A 19,964-nucleotide genomic window follows, 5' to 3' on the forward strand; every position below is an offset into this window, starting at 1 on the left:
AAAATCAAAGAAAACCTGGGGATGTGAATTCACCTCCATCTCTCCTCCAGAAAAAGCAGATTTGGTCTCAAAATGAGACACCAGAACCTGCATTTCCCGCTTAGTCTTGAAAAAGGCAAGAAATGGCTGTACTGTTTTTGCCAATATTAAAACCTTCTCCTGGAGAAAGTGAAAACAGTATTAATCTCCTTCCTTCCCAGTGTCCACCCTATCCAACCATAAGCAATTTGGTCTTTCTTCTAATGAACACTGAAAAATTCACGGTCCTCGAATCAGATCAATACGCTCCAGGCAGCAGGTATGTAAGTGGAGAAATCGGCCACTCCAGCTGGAATGAGTTCCCTGACCCCTAGTCATGTCCGATAGAGCAGGTCCATGGAAACAGGGAGCATAACTGTATGGCAAAAATATCCCTTTCAAACACACCTTAAAATGTAAGCTCTATTCTCTAACTGAGCATGAGATGAAGGGGACTGCATTGCTGCTGCAAAAATACTCAAGGAGGTACCTTTTTCTACGACATAGAGCCTAATGTGTCCCGGCTGGACGACAATGTCAGGAGGGTTTTTGACATCACAGATGTAGGTGCCATTGTGTATAAACTGCATATTTTCTATGCTGATTGATGCATCTTTCTTGTCAAGGTCTCCAGCCCAGCTGATTCGGTCCTTAAATGGTGGATAATTCCCAGCATACACTTGCCCTTGGGAGTAGTGGAAAAACTGCAATTAGAAAAAAGGAACACGTGAGCTATTCTCAAAGGCAGAAGTTCGAAACTATTACAGGCGTGCTGTGAAAAAGGGTCTTTTTAAAAAGACGTCATACAGAAGTGCCACACCATAGTCGACTCCCTAAGCTATGAAACCATGGAGCTCAGCCCTGTTTTTCAGTTGAAGAAATAAACCTGTACACTTCCTTTCATCCTCTCAGTATCCCAACGACATGGAAATTACCCTGTAGTTTTATAAATAAGGAACTGGAGGCTCAAAGAAGTCATTGCCCAAGGTCATAATGATAACAGGTGGTAGATCCAGAGTCAAAGTCAAGGCCACCTGACTCTTCAAAGCCAATGCTCTGACTGACACCATGATTGAGGCCAGTGAGTCCAAAGGTTTCAGCCATTAATTCACAAAGCTTACCGTTAAGCTACACAAAGGCATCGAGAAAAATAAGCCTAACTATCATAGATCAGTTAATCTGATGTGTTTCTGCCTCTTACTTATTGGTTTCCTGCAGAAAAGTCATGGCTGTGTGAGAGGAACACAGCCCAGATAACCCAGAATGTTCCCACCTGCCTTTGCAGGTTCAGCCCTTAGTCCCATTCTCTTTCCATTCACACTCTCTCCTCAGACCTGCTTTTGGCCAAGGAGCTCATTTCTCAAAGCAACTCTGTTAAATTCAAACCCCTGGTAGCAAGGCCAGGCCCAGCGGGGGTGGGGATCCATCCTGCTTCCATCTGAGCAGCTCTGCTGGAGGCTTACTTTGTTCTAGTTCACGGATGGGGCGATAGTGGGTCCGGGGGTGGAAATCAGCACTGGGCAATGACTGAGCTCCGCTGGCAATCCAACGCACCATTCCCAGAACCCTTTGTGGAAGGTGAAACCCCTGTGCAATCTCTCCCATTCCTATGATTTAATGGCCATCTACATCTTGTGAACTCCCAAACCTCTCTCTCATCCATAGCATTCCTCTGAGCTCCAGATTCCTCCCCCAGCTGCCTACTCAACTGTACCACCCAGCTGTCCCCACCCTCTCCTATAAACTCCATCTTCCACCTGGGCATCACCTTGACTGATGGCTACATGCCAGTCTCCCAAACCATAAATCGTTGGAGTCATCCCTGACTCCTCTGTCTTCCTTCCCATCCAATTAATCTCCTAATTCTGTCGATTTTATAAACTAAATTTCTCTCTTCTATTTAATTCCCAATGAACCTGACTTTATGCCCTCATCATCTTGGATTATGACCTCTTAACTGGTCTTAAGATCCTCTAATTCATCCTCCACCTAATGCCTAAATGATGACTGAAAAAAAAAACAACAACCATTTATCAAATATATACCTTGTACTTAATATAACCTCATGCTTGTTAGGAACCATGAAGGCTCTGAGATTTTACCCTCCCAGCTAGTCTGCCACAGGTTTACAGATGCTGGCAGAAGACACAAGACTCCTGTGAAGTCTTTGTTCTCATGAAGAAGACTTGGAGACAAAGGACCCTATTACTTACAAACAACAAGCAATATGTTTTTATCTGTGGCCCTTGCCCCCCAAGTCCCACAGGGATGGCATGGAGGGGCTCAGGTGGACGCTGTGCACAGAGGTTTTGCATCACAGCTGAGGAGCCCCGAGCTTGGGAAACTCAAACTTTTTACAATGGGCAGTAAGCTTGTCTGACCTCTGCCCCAAAAGGAGACATCCTCTTTACTATATTGGACAGTAAGCAGATCTGTCCTTTGCTCCCACAGGAGGCACCATGTCTGTCTCCCAAGGCTAGTCACTGTACAAGAAAGGCAGCCAGTGCCTCCATTTGCAAGATGTGCAGAAACGTGAAATACCATAAGAAGTAATGCTCTGATGCTCAGAATCACCCTGCAAGGTGAGATTCGTCTGCCAGGTATTTCGCAAGTGAGGTTCAGAAACTCTGAGTGACTTAATCAAAGTCACAGGTCTTAGAGAGAGAATTCAAATCCAGCTTTGATTTCAAAGCTTAAGCTGTTTGCACTATTTAATGCCTCTTGTGTCTCATCATGTCTCCCCCGCCCCAAACTCCTCAGCCTCTCTTCTTTACCAGGAAATGAACCATAAACTCTTAGCTTAGCGAACCAGTCCTTGTGGCATTTGGCCTCTGCATTCCTTTCCTACCTCAGCTGCAAACACTCCCTGCCCTGCATTTCTCAACTGGTCATGAAGACCCACACCACTGTTTCCCACCACTGTGTCTGCACAGCCCTCCCGCAGCCGGCCCGCCCTGTCAGACCAGGTGCCCTTTGAGGGCAGGGTCTAAGCCTTGTTTTTCTCCATACTTCTCCGCACTTAGCACATCACAGGAACTGGGTGTGTTTGCTGAAATGAACTGATTAACAATGCTTTGGTCAGACCAGTAAGAAAGAGAGAAGTGAAATGGTTTAAAAAAAAAGCTCACACACAAAAAAGGGACTAGATCTCCTAATTAACTAATATTTATAATGTACAAGCCATGGTGCTAAAACCATGAGGGTCACCAAAGGTGTAAGATAGGTCTCTACCCTCAAAATGCTTACATTCGAGATGAAGAAGAGAAAAACTGTCATAGAAAGGGACGCTACCTCACAGGACTGGCCCAGATAATGTGGGGAGTGAGGCTTAAGAACAGCTAAAAAGGTCAAAAGAGATCTTACGGAGACATCAGAATGTGGGGATGGGGTAAAACCTAAACGGCAAGTGTTCAGAAGTGGAAAAACAAAGCATAAAGCACTTTTTATTAAGACTGAAGGTGATCCCATGAGAGGACAGACGTGGGGCTGGAGGCGACCTGGGAGGAGCTGTGAAGCCAAGATGAGCATGGTTCGCGGCGGGGACCTGCGAGGATTCGGACGAGGGCGGGGCGAGGTGGAAGCACCGCTGTAAGACGAGGTCCCTGGCGGACTATAGGGGTGGGATGAAAGATGGATGACTTAAAGTGGAGGAATAACCAAGGGGGCTAGTGCGCCAGTCCTGGAACAGCATTTATTACTTAATGGAGAGCAGAGGAGCAGGAAGACTGACAACAAGCTACATCCCAGAAACAAAGTAGGAAGAACCTGCAAATGTTCTTATTTCTTGGGATGGGTATGAGGGGTGGAAGGGAAGGGTAGTGGATGGTGGAGGGAAGGACAGAAAAAAAAACCCAAAAAAACCCTACAACTCTTAAGATTTAGAAAATCAGGTCCCTAGAGGAACAAAAGTACCCAAAAAGAACCAGCAGAGAAGGGAAGCAGAGGGGAGAAAAGATGAATTCTGTTTTAGACATGCAGATCTTAATCTCATGGACCAGAAAAGCCACCAATGGCATGTCAGGCTTGATTTTTACTTCTCCTGAAAATCTATAAAAATGAAGAGCATCCAGCTCATCTTACTGACTGTGCACTGACATCTGGGAGTTAAAGGACCCTGTATCAGTAGCTGAAAGTTCTGGAATTAACTGTAATCAGATTGGTGTGTAAGTATAAATTGATGAGCTAAAAACATTACTCAGAAATCCAGCATGTTCTTAAATATTAAGTCTTGAGGTGTGTAAAGAGGCTTTGACCCACATGACAGGACTCTTTTGAGCATAAATGGAACTGTTCTTGTAGAGAAAGTTATGACCTGTGGGTGTCTTCCCAATGACGCTTCACTTTCTAGAGATAAAACAATGCCCTCACGTCAAGGCTGGCCAAAGGTGTCAGGGGGAAATCTTCACCAGTTTCAGTAATTCTTTGGACTCTCCTGAGTAAATGTGTGTGTTTAATTCTGCATCCACAGGACACGTGTTCTGCAACAATGCCATGTCAATGGGAAGCTGGCTCTGCTTCTGCATGACATTTGTGTGGGTTCCTGTCCTCACTCACTCTGGGACTCTTTTACACAGAGTCATACCCAGCTGGACGCAGTGAGGAAGTTACCTACATTTGTAATCTTTGACTGTACCTCACCTTTCCGTCCTTCCCTTTCATACATCCTGAGGTACACGGGTCCGCTCAAAAACTTCGAAATCAGGTATGTATTCCAACCCAGCACCTATGTATCGATACCAACAAAAAGCTGCATTTAAGGGATGCTGAACTTATTTTTTCCTAGAGGGTCCAAAGGAAGAGAAGGGCCTTGAAGTCTCTAGTAGATAACAAACTCAGTCATCTTGGAAGTGGACAATCCGGAGAATGGATCACTAATTACACCACTGCAGGAAAGCACCCCGGGGGGCAGGACTAGCAGAGAGCAGACAGTCGTTCGTACCGACACAGTGGTGTCGGCTCCTTCCGGCTGGAAGCTCCAGGTGACTGACGTCAACGTGCCGGTCATGTTAGTAGACTTGAACGTGCACGTCAGCTTCCCTTGCGTCCCATTGGCCACGAAGATTTCTTTTGGCGTATATACCTCCAAGGCCGACACGCCAGCAGTCACTGGGGAGAGAGGAACGGGAGAGCTAAGGAGCGGGATTTATTAGCATGAATATCACTGTGCATCTTTTTATCAGAGGACAAAGAAAAGATACAAAAACGTTACCAGACATATACCGTAATCCACCGCCACGGTGTACTACACATTTCAGGCGGAGTATTGTATAGCCAGGTACTTCCTATAAACAGGATAACTGGCTGAGAGTCTGGGATTTGGTTTTTTTTTTTTTTTTTTTGGTAAGAAGATACTTTTCACTAGTCCAGCTATAGCTAATAGTTACGTTCTCTTTTGAATTAATAGACTTTATCTTTTAGAGCAGTTTGAGGTTTGCAGAAAGGAGAGAGCTCCTAGATATTCCTTCCCCTTTCCCGCAAGCTCCAGTTCCCCCTATTACTAACATCTTGCATTAGCGTAGCACTAATGTCCAGAATATTCTACAGTTGGAATCAGAGAGTAAATGTAGCCTCTTCATACTGGCTTCTTTCACTTAGCAATATTCACTTAAGCTTCCTCCGTGTCACTTCGTGGCATGACAGCCCCGTTCACTGTATTGCTGAATAACAGCCACTGTGTGCATGGACCACAGTTTATCCATTCGTCTACTGAAGGGCATCTCATCAGACTTCTCTGGTGGCCTGTTTTTGATGTGGAGGTCATATTTTTATTTTTCTATTTTTTTTTTTTTTTGCAGGGAGGAGGTAATTTGGTTTATTTATTTATTTGGTTTTTCAATGGAGGTACTGGGGATTGAACCCAGGACCTCATGCATGTTAAGCAAGCGCTCTACCACTTGAGCTATACCCTCCCCTCTACTTTTTAAAATTATTCTCATATTCACCCATTACATTTCAACTGATACCACGTGGAAATGTTCTCATCTTCCATATTTAAAACAATTAAAACTATTCTAGGTAAGATATCACTTCATTTTAAAGCCATGTTTATTATTTAACTGATCCTTTTCCTATAAGGGATTTAAAGCAAAAAAAAAAAGCGCATAACTTATCTTGTTCTCATTAGTGAAATCTTACTTACTTTGAGACTTCAGTGCACGGGATATGTGTGTACTCAAGAAACAGCTGACCACGCTGGGTCACATTTTCATGTACCCACCGAGTATTTTCCAGTCAGCAGAAGCTCAGGAAGTAGTAATTAAAATGTCTACTACTTGGAACATAAAAACAGCTTTTTTTTTGAGATTTGTAATAAGAGGCAACTGCAGGAATTCAGGGATTGCTGCTAAAGTAAAATAACCTGCACTCAAAAAGGACGCTTTCGTGACTGAAGGTTAGAAAGAAGCTTAGTCGGCCTAAAAGTGGAAACAATGAGAGCTCGTGCGGGAAAGATTAAAAACACCCGTTTTCAAAAGAAGATAGTTTTTAAAGGAATAGTTGGGAGAGAATCCCTGTGTGCAGTGTTCCAGTTATTCTTAGAATGTAACCGATGAGCAGAATAAGGGAGGGTATTGTCACCCGGGGCTGACGGTCATATTCAGAATTTTTTCTTCCTCATGTCTCAACTCTGACTCCAGGCCAAGGAGAACAGGAGGCTTCCCCCACTCCTCCCAACCATCTTCCAAATGTTTATCCTCAGGACACAATGGGCACTTTTGGCCATTCTTCTAAATAAACTGATAGCCACACTGCATCAGGCAGATTTTTTTCTGCTAAAGAGGGTAGATTATTATTCTAGGGAACAATGGATTATTATTTGTGGTCCAAACCTCAAAACAAGCCCTTCTTTCAAACAAGAAGCAAACAAAAGACGTTCCTTGCTATTGTGGGTAGGCAGAAAGCAGCCCTGGGGCACTTGAGTTCAAAATGAAGGACAAAGCACAAGACTGGACGACTGGGCCGGCTTATCCCGGGGAGCGGCACTGGCGCGTAACCCTTAGTTACTCTGTGTGATTTCGACTCGTTTTCTCCACCATGACGAGCACTGCGAGGAAGGCCACAGTCTTTTAAAGTCGACAAATAAACTTTCCCAAGGACGTTCTCAAACCAGATCCCTGCCACGAGGCCTGGTTCCAAGAACATTACCCTGAGACGTTATTTAAAGATGGAACTAGGCCAGGTGCCCAAGTGTACAGTCATGGAATTTTGACCAAACAGACCAACCAAATTCCTAAATGGGCTTTCGGACAATCTATTTAAGGCAGACAATTTAATTATGCCAAAGCTGGTTAATAAACAGGCGGCTTTTAAAAACAACAACACACCATCACTCTTTAGCTAATCTGGATGGGTAGCTCTCAGAGCCAGGATTATGAATTCCAACTCCAGCCAGTCAGCTAGTTCCAGAGAAATGGAACGACTCCATGCCAGCTAGTTAACTTCCTCTTATCCCTGGATAGAAAGATCTCCTATCTTGTCATAATTCCTGGAGACTCCGTTAGTCATGAGGAGAGCCTTCCAAAACCCTGGCCTCTTAATCTTCTCCAATAATTGTATCCTCAGGCCTATCCCAGATGTTAATTCCCATGATCACACCCTAGACCAGGCTTGTCAACCGTGGGACTGGTGATGACGGGGCCAGATCACTCTTCGTTGTGGGAGCTCTCCTGTGCATTACAGGATGTTCAGCAGCATCCCTGACCGCTACTAAATGTCTGTACCATCTTCTCCCCTTCCAGTTTTGACAACCAAAAATGTCCTTAGACAACAGCAAAATGTCCCTTCCTCGAGAGCAAACTGCTCATGGTTGGGAATGACTGATTCTACCATCAATACCTGCGCCCCCTCCACAGTCTCAATTTCAGGCTCTTTACTCTTTGACTGACCACCTTAGACATTTCCAGAGCATTTCCTCCAATGCCCTGATTTTGAGACAGGAGGGAAGGGGGCAGGGCACAGCCATTCAAGGAATGGCACAGCAATTAACACCAAAATGGAGGAAGATTCAACTCCCAGTAGACTTTGAGGCTCAAGATGGCAGGAGATTTGACTTCTAGTAGACCTTGGGCTTCATCATATGCTCACTGTAATATTAACATGGTAAACGACACTCATACAGGTGCCGTGACAGCTTCAGGCTAACCATAAAAGGTCAAAGAGTGGGTGGTGGCCTAATTCCTGGGAATCCCAGCCCCTTCCCCAGGGTAGTTGGAATGGTTCTCCCACTTGTTGGCACATGAAGCTACTGAGCCCATAAAAACTGGCAACACTGCGTGGCCACCTCTCTCATTGCCTCGTTTTCAGAGATGGCCCGCACTCTGCAGAGTGTGTACCTACTTTTACTTTAATCTAAGCACCCAACCCCTACATGTCATGGCCTTTCTCTTGCCTTCTGAAACAGCCTACACTCTATGGAGTATATATCTAAATAAATCTGTGTTTACTCAACAGTGGCTCGCCCTTGAATTCTTTTCTGCACAAGGCCAAGGACCCACACTTGGTGGGCCACATCCCAGAGAGTCAAATGAGAGCTGAGAAACAGCCCTCCTCTCACCATACATTAATTTTTTTCCAGTATCAATTTTATTGATCCTTTAGCCACATTAGAGCCCAGAATCCTTCAGTCTTCCAGTCCTTTTACTGTCTCATCCCCAGCATGTCTTCATTTGCCCCCTCAGATTAGATCCACGGTGCAGCATGAGACTCACCTCGTTCCCTTGCCTCTCTCCTGGCAGTGCATTCACCCCACCAAACTTCAATTCTGGTTAAATCCACTTCTCCACCCACACTGCACAGACGGGAGAAAAGCAAACACTCCCACTGACTGGTTTCACCTTAAATTCATGACCACTAACTTCAAAGAGGACTCCTAACAGTGCCCAGCAATCCTTCCACATTTCCCCACACCATCTATACCCCACTCTCCTGCCATCAGCCATATAATTACATTTGTTTATATCTCAACGTTAGGGGAAAAAAACCTTGACCCTGCATCTGCCCTCAGCTATGATCCCTTTGCCTTCCTCTAATTTACAAATCGTGAAAGAATTGCCTAGACTCACTGTGCCCAGTCTCTCTCCTCCCACTGTCTCCTGAACAAGCCCAGTTCCAGCTCTCATCCCCGGTACTGCACTCAGACTGTTCCTGTTTAGGAAGCCAATGACCTCCACGTGGCTAAATCAATATTCATTCTCAAACCTCATCTTACTGATCCACCTGCAGCATGACAAAGTTATCTCTCCCTCCTTGGAACCTTTTTTTTTTTTTCAGTTTGGCTTCTGAAACATCATTCCCTTTAGATTTTCTTCTCATCTCATTACCTGCTCCTTTCCTAGCTCCCCTGACCCCTGTAAGGTGCAGAGTCCCAGATCATTCCCCTGACTTCTTATCTTTTCATCCTCGTGGTGACCTCATCTAGTTTCAGGGCTGCAAATGCCTCCTAAATGCTGATGACCCCTGTACACACACACACACCCTTGCATACATATACAAATGTTTATCCAACAACTTCACTTGGATCTAATTGGCATCTGAAATTTATTATGTCCAGAATGAATTCCTGATTCCCACCCCAACACCTAACCTTCCACGGTCGTCTCCATTTCAGTAAGTGATCACTCCAGCCTTCCAGGGGCTGAGGCCAAAACTCTGGATGCCTCCTCTTTCTCACAACTTACCTCCAGGCCATCCCAAAGCATGTGTCTCTACTAAGAACCTATCTAGAAATTGACCTCTCCTGCTCTTTCAGCGCCACATCTTAGTCCAAGCCACCAGTGTTGTTCATCCAGATCATTTCAGTGACTTCTGGAGCTGATGTCTCTGCTTCCACCCTCAGCCACTTAATTGTGGCTAAGCTACGGACAGGCCAGAGAGATCTTGTCAAAATGCGAGTCAGATCTTATCATTCCTTGGTTCAAAACCCTCCATCGGTTCCCCATATCAGCCAGGATCAGGTCCGAGTCCTCAGAGTGGCCCACAGAGCCCGACATAAGCTAGCTCCCGGCCACCTCTCAGACCCCACCTCCCACGCTTCCCCCACAAACATGCTGAGCAGACACCCCGTCACCTTGTTGCTCCTCTACCTGTGACGAGTGCCCCAGTTTAGAGAATGCTACGGACCGGAGACAGGAAATCGTGATTCCATGAGAGACAAGAGAAGAATCATCAACCATGCGAACGGCTGAGTCAGGTGCTCAGCACAGCTGATCTCAGGGAGAAGTTTCAGCAGAGACCCTTCCTAAAACTGCACATAGTAGAAGCCCAAAGCGCTTTTGCCAAGAACGGTACAACAGCTTCTGATCAACTGTGATAAGCACCAATGACATCTGCTTATTAGCAAGTTTCTCTGGTGTCGGGAAAGAAAGGAAAACAGACAGAGAGCCCCCCTCATACATTCCACATAGTCCAAGTCAGGGGATGAGCTCGCTGGGTTCTTAAACCGGGAATCGTTAGCCTCGCCCAGCCTTTTCTTTCTTCCTTTCCTTCCTTCCTTTTCTCTCTCTCTCTCTCTCTCTAAGTGCTAGGAGTATTATGGAAGTACACAGCAAATTTACTGTGGAATTCAAATGGCTCACCTTCAGGGTCATAGAAGAGTTTTAATGGGCTAGTTAGAATGGCTAAATAATGCAAATATAAAGGGCATTTGAAAGAGCAGCAAACTAACGAGATGGCTATTGAGTTGTTCAGGCCTGCACTTTTAGCTGAACTGACCTTATGACTAACACGCTCCCCACCCCCTGTGCACTCTTTTCTTCGAATAACTTATCCTTTTAGCCTAGAGGTCTTGAAAGAAGGTCATGGGCTGAACCTCAAGAAAATGGGCAGACCCTCCTAAATTCCTCTATAACAGCAAGTTCCTATCAAGATGGAGAGAATGTAACATTTAAAATGTTACCACCTTTTCTGTTCCATCCAGTTTTTCTATAAAACCTCAAGACCCCAACCCCACGATGGATTCAGTTTCCAAGGCATGAGCCTGCTGTGACTGCCCTTTGCCGGGCAAAGCAATAAAGCTGCTCTCTTCTTTGCTCCCAAACTCTGTCTCCCAGTTTGAATTTGCTTTTCGGGGTGCAGAGGCCGATTTTTTGGTAACAACTTTTCGGTAACACACTGAGATGTAGACAAACTACTGTTCTAATCTGCATCATCCCATGTCCCTGTGGACTGGAATCCCAGTCTGAGTAAGATTATTACATACGTTTCTTTCAGGCCTAAGATTTACAATTATGGCATGGTGGTAAAAAATCGCTGTGAAAAGTATTAAAACTTTAGTTTAAAAACTCATAGATGGCTGGTGCATAGGGGGAGCCTCTTGTTGAGTCCTGGAAAAACCAACTGCCTCAGGAATAAAAACACAGAGACGTAATGAAACGAAATAAAAAGATTAAGTGATACGCACATGTTTTTGTAACCGGCCAACTTTGGACTCTGAGTTACACATTAACTTACAGATAAACTTCAGAACAGTAATGGAAGCGGGGCTGACTTTCTTCCTGGGGAAGGAGTAGTGCTAGGTACACTAGAGCTCAAAGGGCAAGAAGACAAACAAAAAGAAACAACCCTCCTCCTGCTGAGCTCTGGGAAAGAAACTTCTGAAATACACTAGGTTGCCCCAAAATACCATTTAGCAGCGAAGTGACAATGACCCTCAAAAGAGGGAGAGCAATTCAAATGAAAAAAGGGTGCAAAGTCATTTGACAAGCAGTCAAGAAGTCTGTGAACTCAACTCACTAAGTAGTCAGATATGATACTCAGAACTTGATATTCTCTCATTGTGGATGGAGAACCTGACAGTTTAAGGGGAAGGGGGGGTGCAGATACAAGAAAACAAACAACATCCATCACAACCACAAAGAAAAATGCAAATTCGAACATGGTTTGCCCAAAGGGCTATTTCTGACATGATCTATTTCAATATTTTGAATCACTGAAGTCGTATCAATGTCCATAAGGGTTCCCAACTAACATGTCAAGATAAACTTACTCCAGCAAATTCAAACTCTGATACCACAAAATCATTTTAAATACACCGGGGCAGCATTATGACGAACAGGCACACCTTCACGGCCTGGCTTGAAATAACAGGGGTGTCACTGGCTTTGGTGGAAGCAACTCCTTGTCATGTTCCTGCTACGTCCATGTGTCGTACCCTGGTTTGTAAAAACCGTTTTTTAAACAAATCCTGTTAAGGTTTTCCTTGAAATCGAAAGGCTTTTGCTTTGACGTGTTTTTAAAGGGGCTTTGATGTTACCAGTATATTCTCCTCCTTAAAAGAGTACAATCAAGCAATTTATTCAAACAGCTTCCCGGCCTCTCTCTTGTGTTGGCCGATGGCACACGGCGGTAGCCTGATACTGTAATATTTCCTAGCACAAAAATAAAGATGACCTTTTAAAACACAGTAAAAGAGAGACAAAACAGAACATTGAACACAAAATTCAGATTAGTGGTTATGACTGGAGCGGAGTGGAGGGGGTAGGATGTGAACAGCACACACTAATGGCCATGTTTAATGTCCCAGGCCAGGTAGTGAGGGACTGGGAGCCTGGGAGCTCCTTTTAATGTGTGCTTTGCGAACTGCACACACACAAACACACACACACACACACACACACACACTCTTTTGTGTGTGTTTTATTTTTCAGAATAAAAACTGGGTTTTTCTCAAGAGAGAAAGGAAGACCTCAGTAGGTGATAAGAGAGTTACTCCTTTAATTTCCGAATGCTCCAGCATGGGGTCCCCTCACAGTGCAGCTGGGACTCCTGCGACCAGGCTGGATAAAGGAAAGCCAACAGACCACGTGGGTCCGCGGAAACAACGCTGGTGTCGGGTCAGAGGCCTCACAGCCCCCTCGGAACAGGGCCACCCTGCGGCTGACGTGGGCTCCTTTTCTCCGTGCATCAGGGCTATTTTGGCACTCCCTCAGCCAGATGGCACAGTAAGGGGAGGCGGCGAAAATATACTCTATTCAATGAGCCACAAATACTAATCAATTAAGCTTTTCATTTGTCAGGGACACACTCTTCCGTACTCGGTCTGCAGTTAGGCTTCAGGCCACAGTGGAAAAGTGACTTCCTCCTGGCGTCTGCCCCCTTACACCCCACCCGGCCCCCCTCCCACTCTACTGGGGAGACTGGGGCCATCCCCAGGGGAGGGCGGGGGGACTGTGTCCACCTTTTTTATCACACCAACCCCATTACCTCGCAAATGCCTACCCCCCTTGTCAGTGTGTTCGACAAATGTTTGTTTGAAAGTTGGAAAAAAATGAATGAATGGGATGGATGAATGGAGAGAATAAAAAAGACCAACCTCAACTCATTTAAGCTCAGCTGTAAACATTATACTTGTGCCACAGCCAACAGCTTCAGCATCATGCCCAACACAAAAAGTATTTGCAGAGATTACTCAGGGTCAAGTTTGAATGCTGACACTATCTCAGAGAAGGCTTACACAGGTTTCCTCCAAGAGTCACCTTCCTCTTCAGGTGAGACTATCCCAAACGTGACTCATCTTTTGAAATGTTCAATAATAAGAATAATTTAAAAATCCATGCACTTTAAAACACACAGGGTTACCACATTCCTCTCAGAGCTGACTCCTTCCACTCATGATGGATGGCCAGCTGGCCACATCTCTATCCTTGACCTCTGTACCAACAAAGATCTTTCTGTTTCTCAAATGAGAGATATTCAAAAGGTCCTGAATCAGGCCAGTCACTGAACGAATCACTTGACTTCTTAAAGCACTGGTATTTCTTGTTTGCCCTCCTCTATGTGTCTACTGTTCATCTTTCTTTCCTGCTACGGCTTTCCTTTTTTCAATCAACCATTCATTCTTTCAAGCCACGCTGGGACTCAGCCTCTGCCCTCGAGGGCCTGACAGTCTCGTGGAGACCACGGACACACATCTGCAGGGCACGAGCAGAGAGAGGCCCAGTGCCTGGCCCCTGGGAGGTACACGGGGCTGGCGCAGAGACAGGGCAGGGCTTCCGCTCAAGACCAAGGTCTCCAAACAACCAAGCAGTCCACACAAACGCCACAGTTGTAGACAACCTGCATTGCATGATTTGCGTCCAAACATTACTCCAAAATTGTCCAAACATTTCTCAGTTCTTAGCAAGCAGATGAAAATAAAGACGTTCTGGGGAAGAAATCAGATCGCTTTACTTCCGACAGGTTACAGTGGACTAAAATGTTCAGCATAAAGAACATGTCGTCAGCTCTGGGGGCAGATCTCATGGATAACAGAGTAACACTCTCACATAGTTTATACTTCCCAGGGGCCGAGAAACAGCGTATCAAACTTTCCATGGAAGCAAAAGACCACTGCTCTGGAAATCTATTTTTCCGAGCTGTTAAATTTTACCAGAAAGCCTGCAGTCTGTTAGAAGATATCTGAACCAAAATTTAATCTAGTCCAGAAAAGGCTACTACACAATATTACAGGAACAAAAACCCAAAAGATGGTAAAGTACTTGCCTGTGGTTGATGGCAAGAAGGGTAACTCCTTGTCTCCAAAACAGGGCAAAAGAGAAGGTGCAACTGCCAAACCACCACATTTTAAGTGCTTACTATCACTTAAGCATCATTAAACTGTGGTACATTTATTATTTCTCAGCATCACTGTTGGGTATTTTCTATTAGACAGAAGCTCAGGGAGGCTAAGGAATTTGCCCAAGTGACTTATTCAGCAAATGTGGAGCCAAAAGTTGAATCTAGGACCCTCTGACTCCAAAGCCTGGCTCCTTCTACTACGATGATTATCAATCTTTAACAGAATCCTTTATTCAAACAGAGTCTTATGTGGAACCCAATATATAATGGAGACAGAGGTAGTTTTTACATACAAGTCAGACAAGAAGTACTCAGAACTGACAACAATAAGTCCCAGAAGTAGAACACAGCACAGTGGTTCTCCACCTTGGCTGAATTTTGGAATCACCTAGAGAGCTTTGAAAAATAGTGATGGCTCGTGAAGCCACTCTGCAATGATGGATATATGTCTTTATACGCTTGTTCAAATCCAGAGAAGGTACAATACCAAAAGTCTACAACACCAAGAATGTAAATGACGGACGGACAAGAATGTAAGCGATTTACAAAAATGTAAATGGTGTTAACAATCTGTCAATGTAGGTTCCTCAGTTGCAGTAAATGCACCACTCTGGTGGGGATGCTGGTAATGAGGGAGGCTATGCATGTGTTGGGGCAGAAGAAATATGGGTATATAATCTCTCAATTTTTCTGTGAAAAATAAAGTCTATTTTTTAAAAAATCACTTACACCTGAAATTAGCATTGTAAATCAACTACACTTCAATTAAAAAAAAATTACTCATGGCTGGTTCCTGTCCCTACTCCCAGGGATTCTGATTTAATAAGTATGGGGTGTGGCCTCGGCATCAGGATTTTTAAAAGGCCCCAACGTGATTCTAAGCCTGTAACCACTATCCAGCACATCAATGAGACACTGGACTTCACTTATGATACTATAATAAAAAAGACCATGCCTGAAACATGAGCCGAGCCTTGCCTGGCATTTGACTGAGTGTAGGTTCAGGTATGCTGGCTTGTAAAATATATATGAGTGCACATGCATAGACCTGAATTTTTCAGAGGACTAGGGCAGCGTTCTACTATCCTCTTAATCAGTCACACACAAGTTTAAATGTATACACGGAAATTACAAACATCTGCTTAATTCTAAAGAATGCACTGGCTGCCAGAGTTAACATGGCAGTGGTCTCCAAAGTCCCCAAATTACGTATATAACCTAGTATCTGGCATGTTGTTCCTTACTATTATATTAATGGTTAAACATACACTTTAGAAACAAATGAAACGTACATCAAACATTCAGAAGTTCTAAAACACAGTTCCTGAAATGCCCTAGAAATCTGAAGAGAGTTTAAAAACCACTTCCCAGCTTGGTTCTTGAGAAGTTCGAGTTTACTGAAGGTGTGTAAAACCAGAGCCTGCTGCCAGAGCAACCTGAAGCTGGACAAGCAGACTGACCACATTTTAAGCCCACAGGGGGAAGTGAATTACATGAAGGAGGAAACACTCCATCCTTCCGGGGACCGTAGGTACTGACAGAGCTGTACCTTCCACCTGGTAATTCTTTGGGCAGGTTCCCAATTAAATGCAAGTTTGTCTAAGCTAATTTCTTATTTAAAACCCAGTTTTAAAGCTCCCCCATTGCTTCCCGAGCCTGAAGTCCTCAGCATGCTATCCTAGGCTTTTCAAAGTAACACTCCCCGCCCCCTCTGCCCTTCCAGCTTTATGTTTGGCCAGGGCTGTTGCTGGTGAGCTGGTATCGGCCTGCTCTTGCTTCCTGCAACATGCCACACAGCTGGCATACCTCTGGGCACATGATGTGTGTGTTTACTCAGTTTGGAATGAGTCCACCTCTGAAATCCTACAGAATCTCGACTCTAACCTAACCATGACTTCAATGAAACCCTCCCTGATCTGACCGCCTCTTGTTCCCCGCAACTTAGTCTTTGTCACACACCTCTCTGGGTCTGCAGTCTACTGAAGCTACACCTTCCAGTGAGAAGCCAAATCTTTTTGGTATCAGTCCCGCAGTTGTCTTGAGCTCCCCTACCAGATTCTAGGCTCCTCGAAGGATGGAACTACCTCTATTTGAAGTGTGTGTGCCCAACACATGAGATACTTCCTGGCCGTCAGAAAGCTCTCAAGGAACACGTAAGGAGTAAACAGACTGAGAAGAGCTGCATTTTTTGAATTCCTATAATGTGAGGCTTTGGTTAATGACACGTATAAGCACCTTTTTTTTTCCCCTAAAATAAAGAAACAAGTTGCCCTTCAATGGAAACTTAACCCCACTCAGTCAAGCTCTCTCTGGCTTTAAGAAAAAGCTGGCAGAGAGTCCAGATTAATCAGCCCTAACTTATCAATGCCAGAAAGAGCTCAAAGGGTAAACGCTCACTCTTGGACATGAAGAAAAATATCAGACAAGAATGGAAATATGCGCCCCCTTTTCCTGTTGAGATGCAGGCTTTGTTAGAATAAAACCCCAAAAGTAGGTGGGGGTGGTTATAGCTCAGGTGGTCGAGTACCTGTTTAGCATGCACAAGGTCCTGGGTTCAATTCCCAGTATCTCCTCTAAAAAGTGAATAAATAAAACTAATTACACCCCCCCCAAGAAATCAAAAGACACTAATATCAATTAAATAACTTATCTATTGAATAGCAAATAAGTGCTAGGCTCTGTGGGAGGTACAGTCTCATGAGACACGATGCATGAACATACACACAGGAGACTGTAGGCACGAAACAGTGGTGCCCACAGTGTGCAGGGTCTGGGCCCAACGGAGTCCACAAGAGAACAGCCCTCCCAAACCTTGTTACATGCTACCTGGTCTGTATTTTATCTCTTGTCTGTACCACCTTATTCTCCTGTAAAAAGTTCCTACTAAAGCATCTCCCTAAGGTAGCAAAGAGACTACATGCAGTTAATTAAAGCTGATGTTTGAAAAATGAAGAGGTCAGTCAGGGAGTGTTTTATGGGGAATACACTTGAATTTTATCTGGAATGTTGACAAGAATCAAGGTAGACAGATGGGAGGGACATCTTGCAGAGACAGAAAAACATGAGATAAAGTTTCCAAATGGGTTATGTAGATTAGTTTGGCTGGGATAGAAGAAAACTTCAAAGAAAAGGTAGGCTGAGAAGCTGGAACTTGACCCCGTGGGACATGGGTAACCACCGAGTATTTTTAAGCAGGGAGACAAGGTAAAAGTGGACCTTGGGGCAGAGATAATGAAGAGACACAGGGAAAGGAGGGAAAGGAGACACATTTAGAAGACTTTTTTCTCAAAGAAGTTTTGTTTGCTTCATTCTTCCCTTAACACTAGACAAAGTAGAAAAACTTTCGGGAATGACTCATCCCTAAATCTTTCAAAAGCAACGATAGTACTAAGAAATCAAATTATTTTTACATTTATAAGCTTACAAATTGACTTTAGGTATGTGATGGATATTTTAAAACACTAAGTATTGCATACACCTAATTTCTTTGAAATAATTAATCATAAGGAATTCTACATGATTCTATTTATCATACGGTGGCCACAAGCTCCTTGAAGTTTTTTTTTTTTAACACTAGTGTTAAACCATTTTGATGAAAATCTTGCTAAAATATGTTTTTCTTCTGTGTTCATAAAAAGTTAATCCAATGAGTGAAGGTCAGCAATATTTATATAGTTTCAAAGCATTCCTCCAAAAGATAGTCATTAATTATAAAGGGAAAAATTAGTTACTGTACAGTGGAGAAATATGACAGACACCATCCTGACAAAGTTAACATCATTAATAATAGAACCAATCGGTAACCAATGTCTCCTTGATGCACTGAGAGGAACAGAACATCACTGCCGTGGTACCTCTGCCGCATTTGTATTACACACATGTGTGCATAACCTGAATCATCATCCAGATAAACCCGATGGAGGGACATTCTACTATGTAACTGGCCTGTACTCTTCAAAAACGTTAATATGAAATTAAGGGAAAAAAGACTCAGGAAGTGCTGCTGACTAAAGAGACACGACAAGTGTACGGAACACATGATTCTGGATTTTCTTCTGCTATCGGGGACGTTATTGGGACAAATGGCAACACCTGAATAAAGTCTGCATACGTGATAACAGTACTATATCAGTACTGATTTCCTGATTTTGATCATTACACTGTGGTTATATAAAATGATGTTCTTCATCTTTAGGGAACACACATTAAAGTATGTAAGGATAAAGGTACACACACACACAAAAAATATTTACAGATAAGGAACCAGCATTTCTGCTGCTCTCACATAGTTGAGAAACACACACATGAGGGAGAGGGAGAGAGATTAAGAAAATATAATAAAATGTTAACATCTAGTTGAAGGGTAGATGGTATTCTTTGCATTCTTTTGCCACTTTTCTGTAAGTCTAAGAGTATATATTAAAAAAATGGAAAAGAACATACTGTTTTGTTGATTTTTTTTTTTTTTGCTAACTCTTTGGTAATGCGGGACTTGTGCGGCTGTCAAGAACATAATATAATTTAGTGATACCCTCTGGGGCCACTGAGATATGTAGGGCTATTTGCCCCTATCTAGCTGCCTTCAGCCATGATTATTTTTGAACCTTTGTAAATGCTTTTCATTTTCTTACGATTACCCTTCCAATCAGGTAATCTGTTGTCACCATTGTTGACTGCAGTTTGCCTCCAGGAGCCCCTATGCCACCTCCTAATTAATTGGTCCAATCTATTACGTGCTTGGAAACTGATCTAGCTCATGTTCACTTTACAGATGAAAAAACTCTAGTCCAGAAAGGGTGAGTAACTTACTGAAGATGTCCATTATCATCAAGAACGGAAAAAAGATCTGAAAAATTCCAAAGTGCTTTTTGTGACATCATGCTGATTTAATTAGTATATAAAACAGGAGGAAACAGTCTCTTAATAAAGAACTGTGTTAAGAGTAAAGCTCAGGAACTTTAAGGAACAGACGTTGTCATATTAATCCTAGCTGTCCCTTAGCCTCTTTTTGCTTACCAGTGGCCAGATGATCAAAGTGTTGGTGTATTTCAAGATTTTCCCCTAAGCTTCCTCTTTATTTAAAAAAGAAATCCCCATGTTTCACAATCTCCAGATACTCTACTGCTTACTTGGTGGCTGGCTGAATTGCCCAAAGTTTGAATTATTACCCACTTAGATTCTATACAGTAAAAGGAGAGGACACATGCTACTAAGTCATATGTAATTGAACAGAGTTTAAAATGTATGACGAAATTCTAGAGCATCATGTTCCTCTGAAGTATTTTTACAGATGTTTTCAGATAATTGAATCTTCTGCCTCCTCTCTTACTGTAAACATTTAGTGGAGTGAAATCTCTTGAAATAATTCCTTGGTGGGGGGGTCATTCTTCACAGAG

General features: G+C 43.6%; 1 protein-coding gene and 1 non-coding gene across 2 annotated transcripts in view; both read right to left on the minus strand.

The window, feature by feature from the left end:
• The window catches only part of MPZL1 (myelin protein zero like 1), a 57,165-nt gene that overhangs the window by 15,581 nt on the left and 21,620 nt on the right, over nt 1-19,964 (minus strand). The window contains exons 2-3 of the mRNA XM_072946194.1: nt 4,958-5,124; nt 509-722 (exon numbers count right to left, since the gene is read on the minus strand). Of these exons, the coding sequence (XP_072802295.1) occupies nt 509-722; nt 4,958-5,124 (381 nt within the window). The remainder of the gene's footprint in view (nt 1-508; nt 723-4,957; nt 5,125-19,964) is intronic.
• TRNAV-AAC (transfer RNA valine (anticodon AAC)) lies at nt 5,855-5,928 on the minus strand. The gene has a single exon. It is a non-coding gene; the product is annotated as a tRNA-Val (tRNA).

The sequence above is a fragment of the Vicugna pacos genome, chromosome 21 (genome assembly GCF_048564905.1).
Source record: "Vicugna pacos chromosome 21, VicPac4, whole genome shotgun sequence".
In the NCBI taxonomy this organism is placed as follows: domain Eukaryota; kingdom Metazoa; phylum Chordata; class Mammalia; order Artiodactyla; family Camelidae; genus Vicugna; species Vicugna pacos.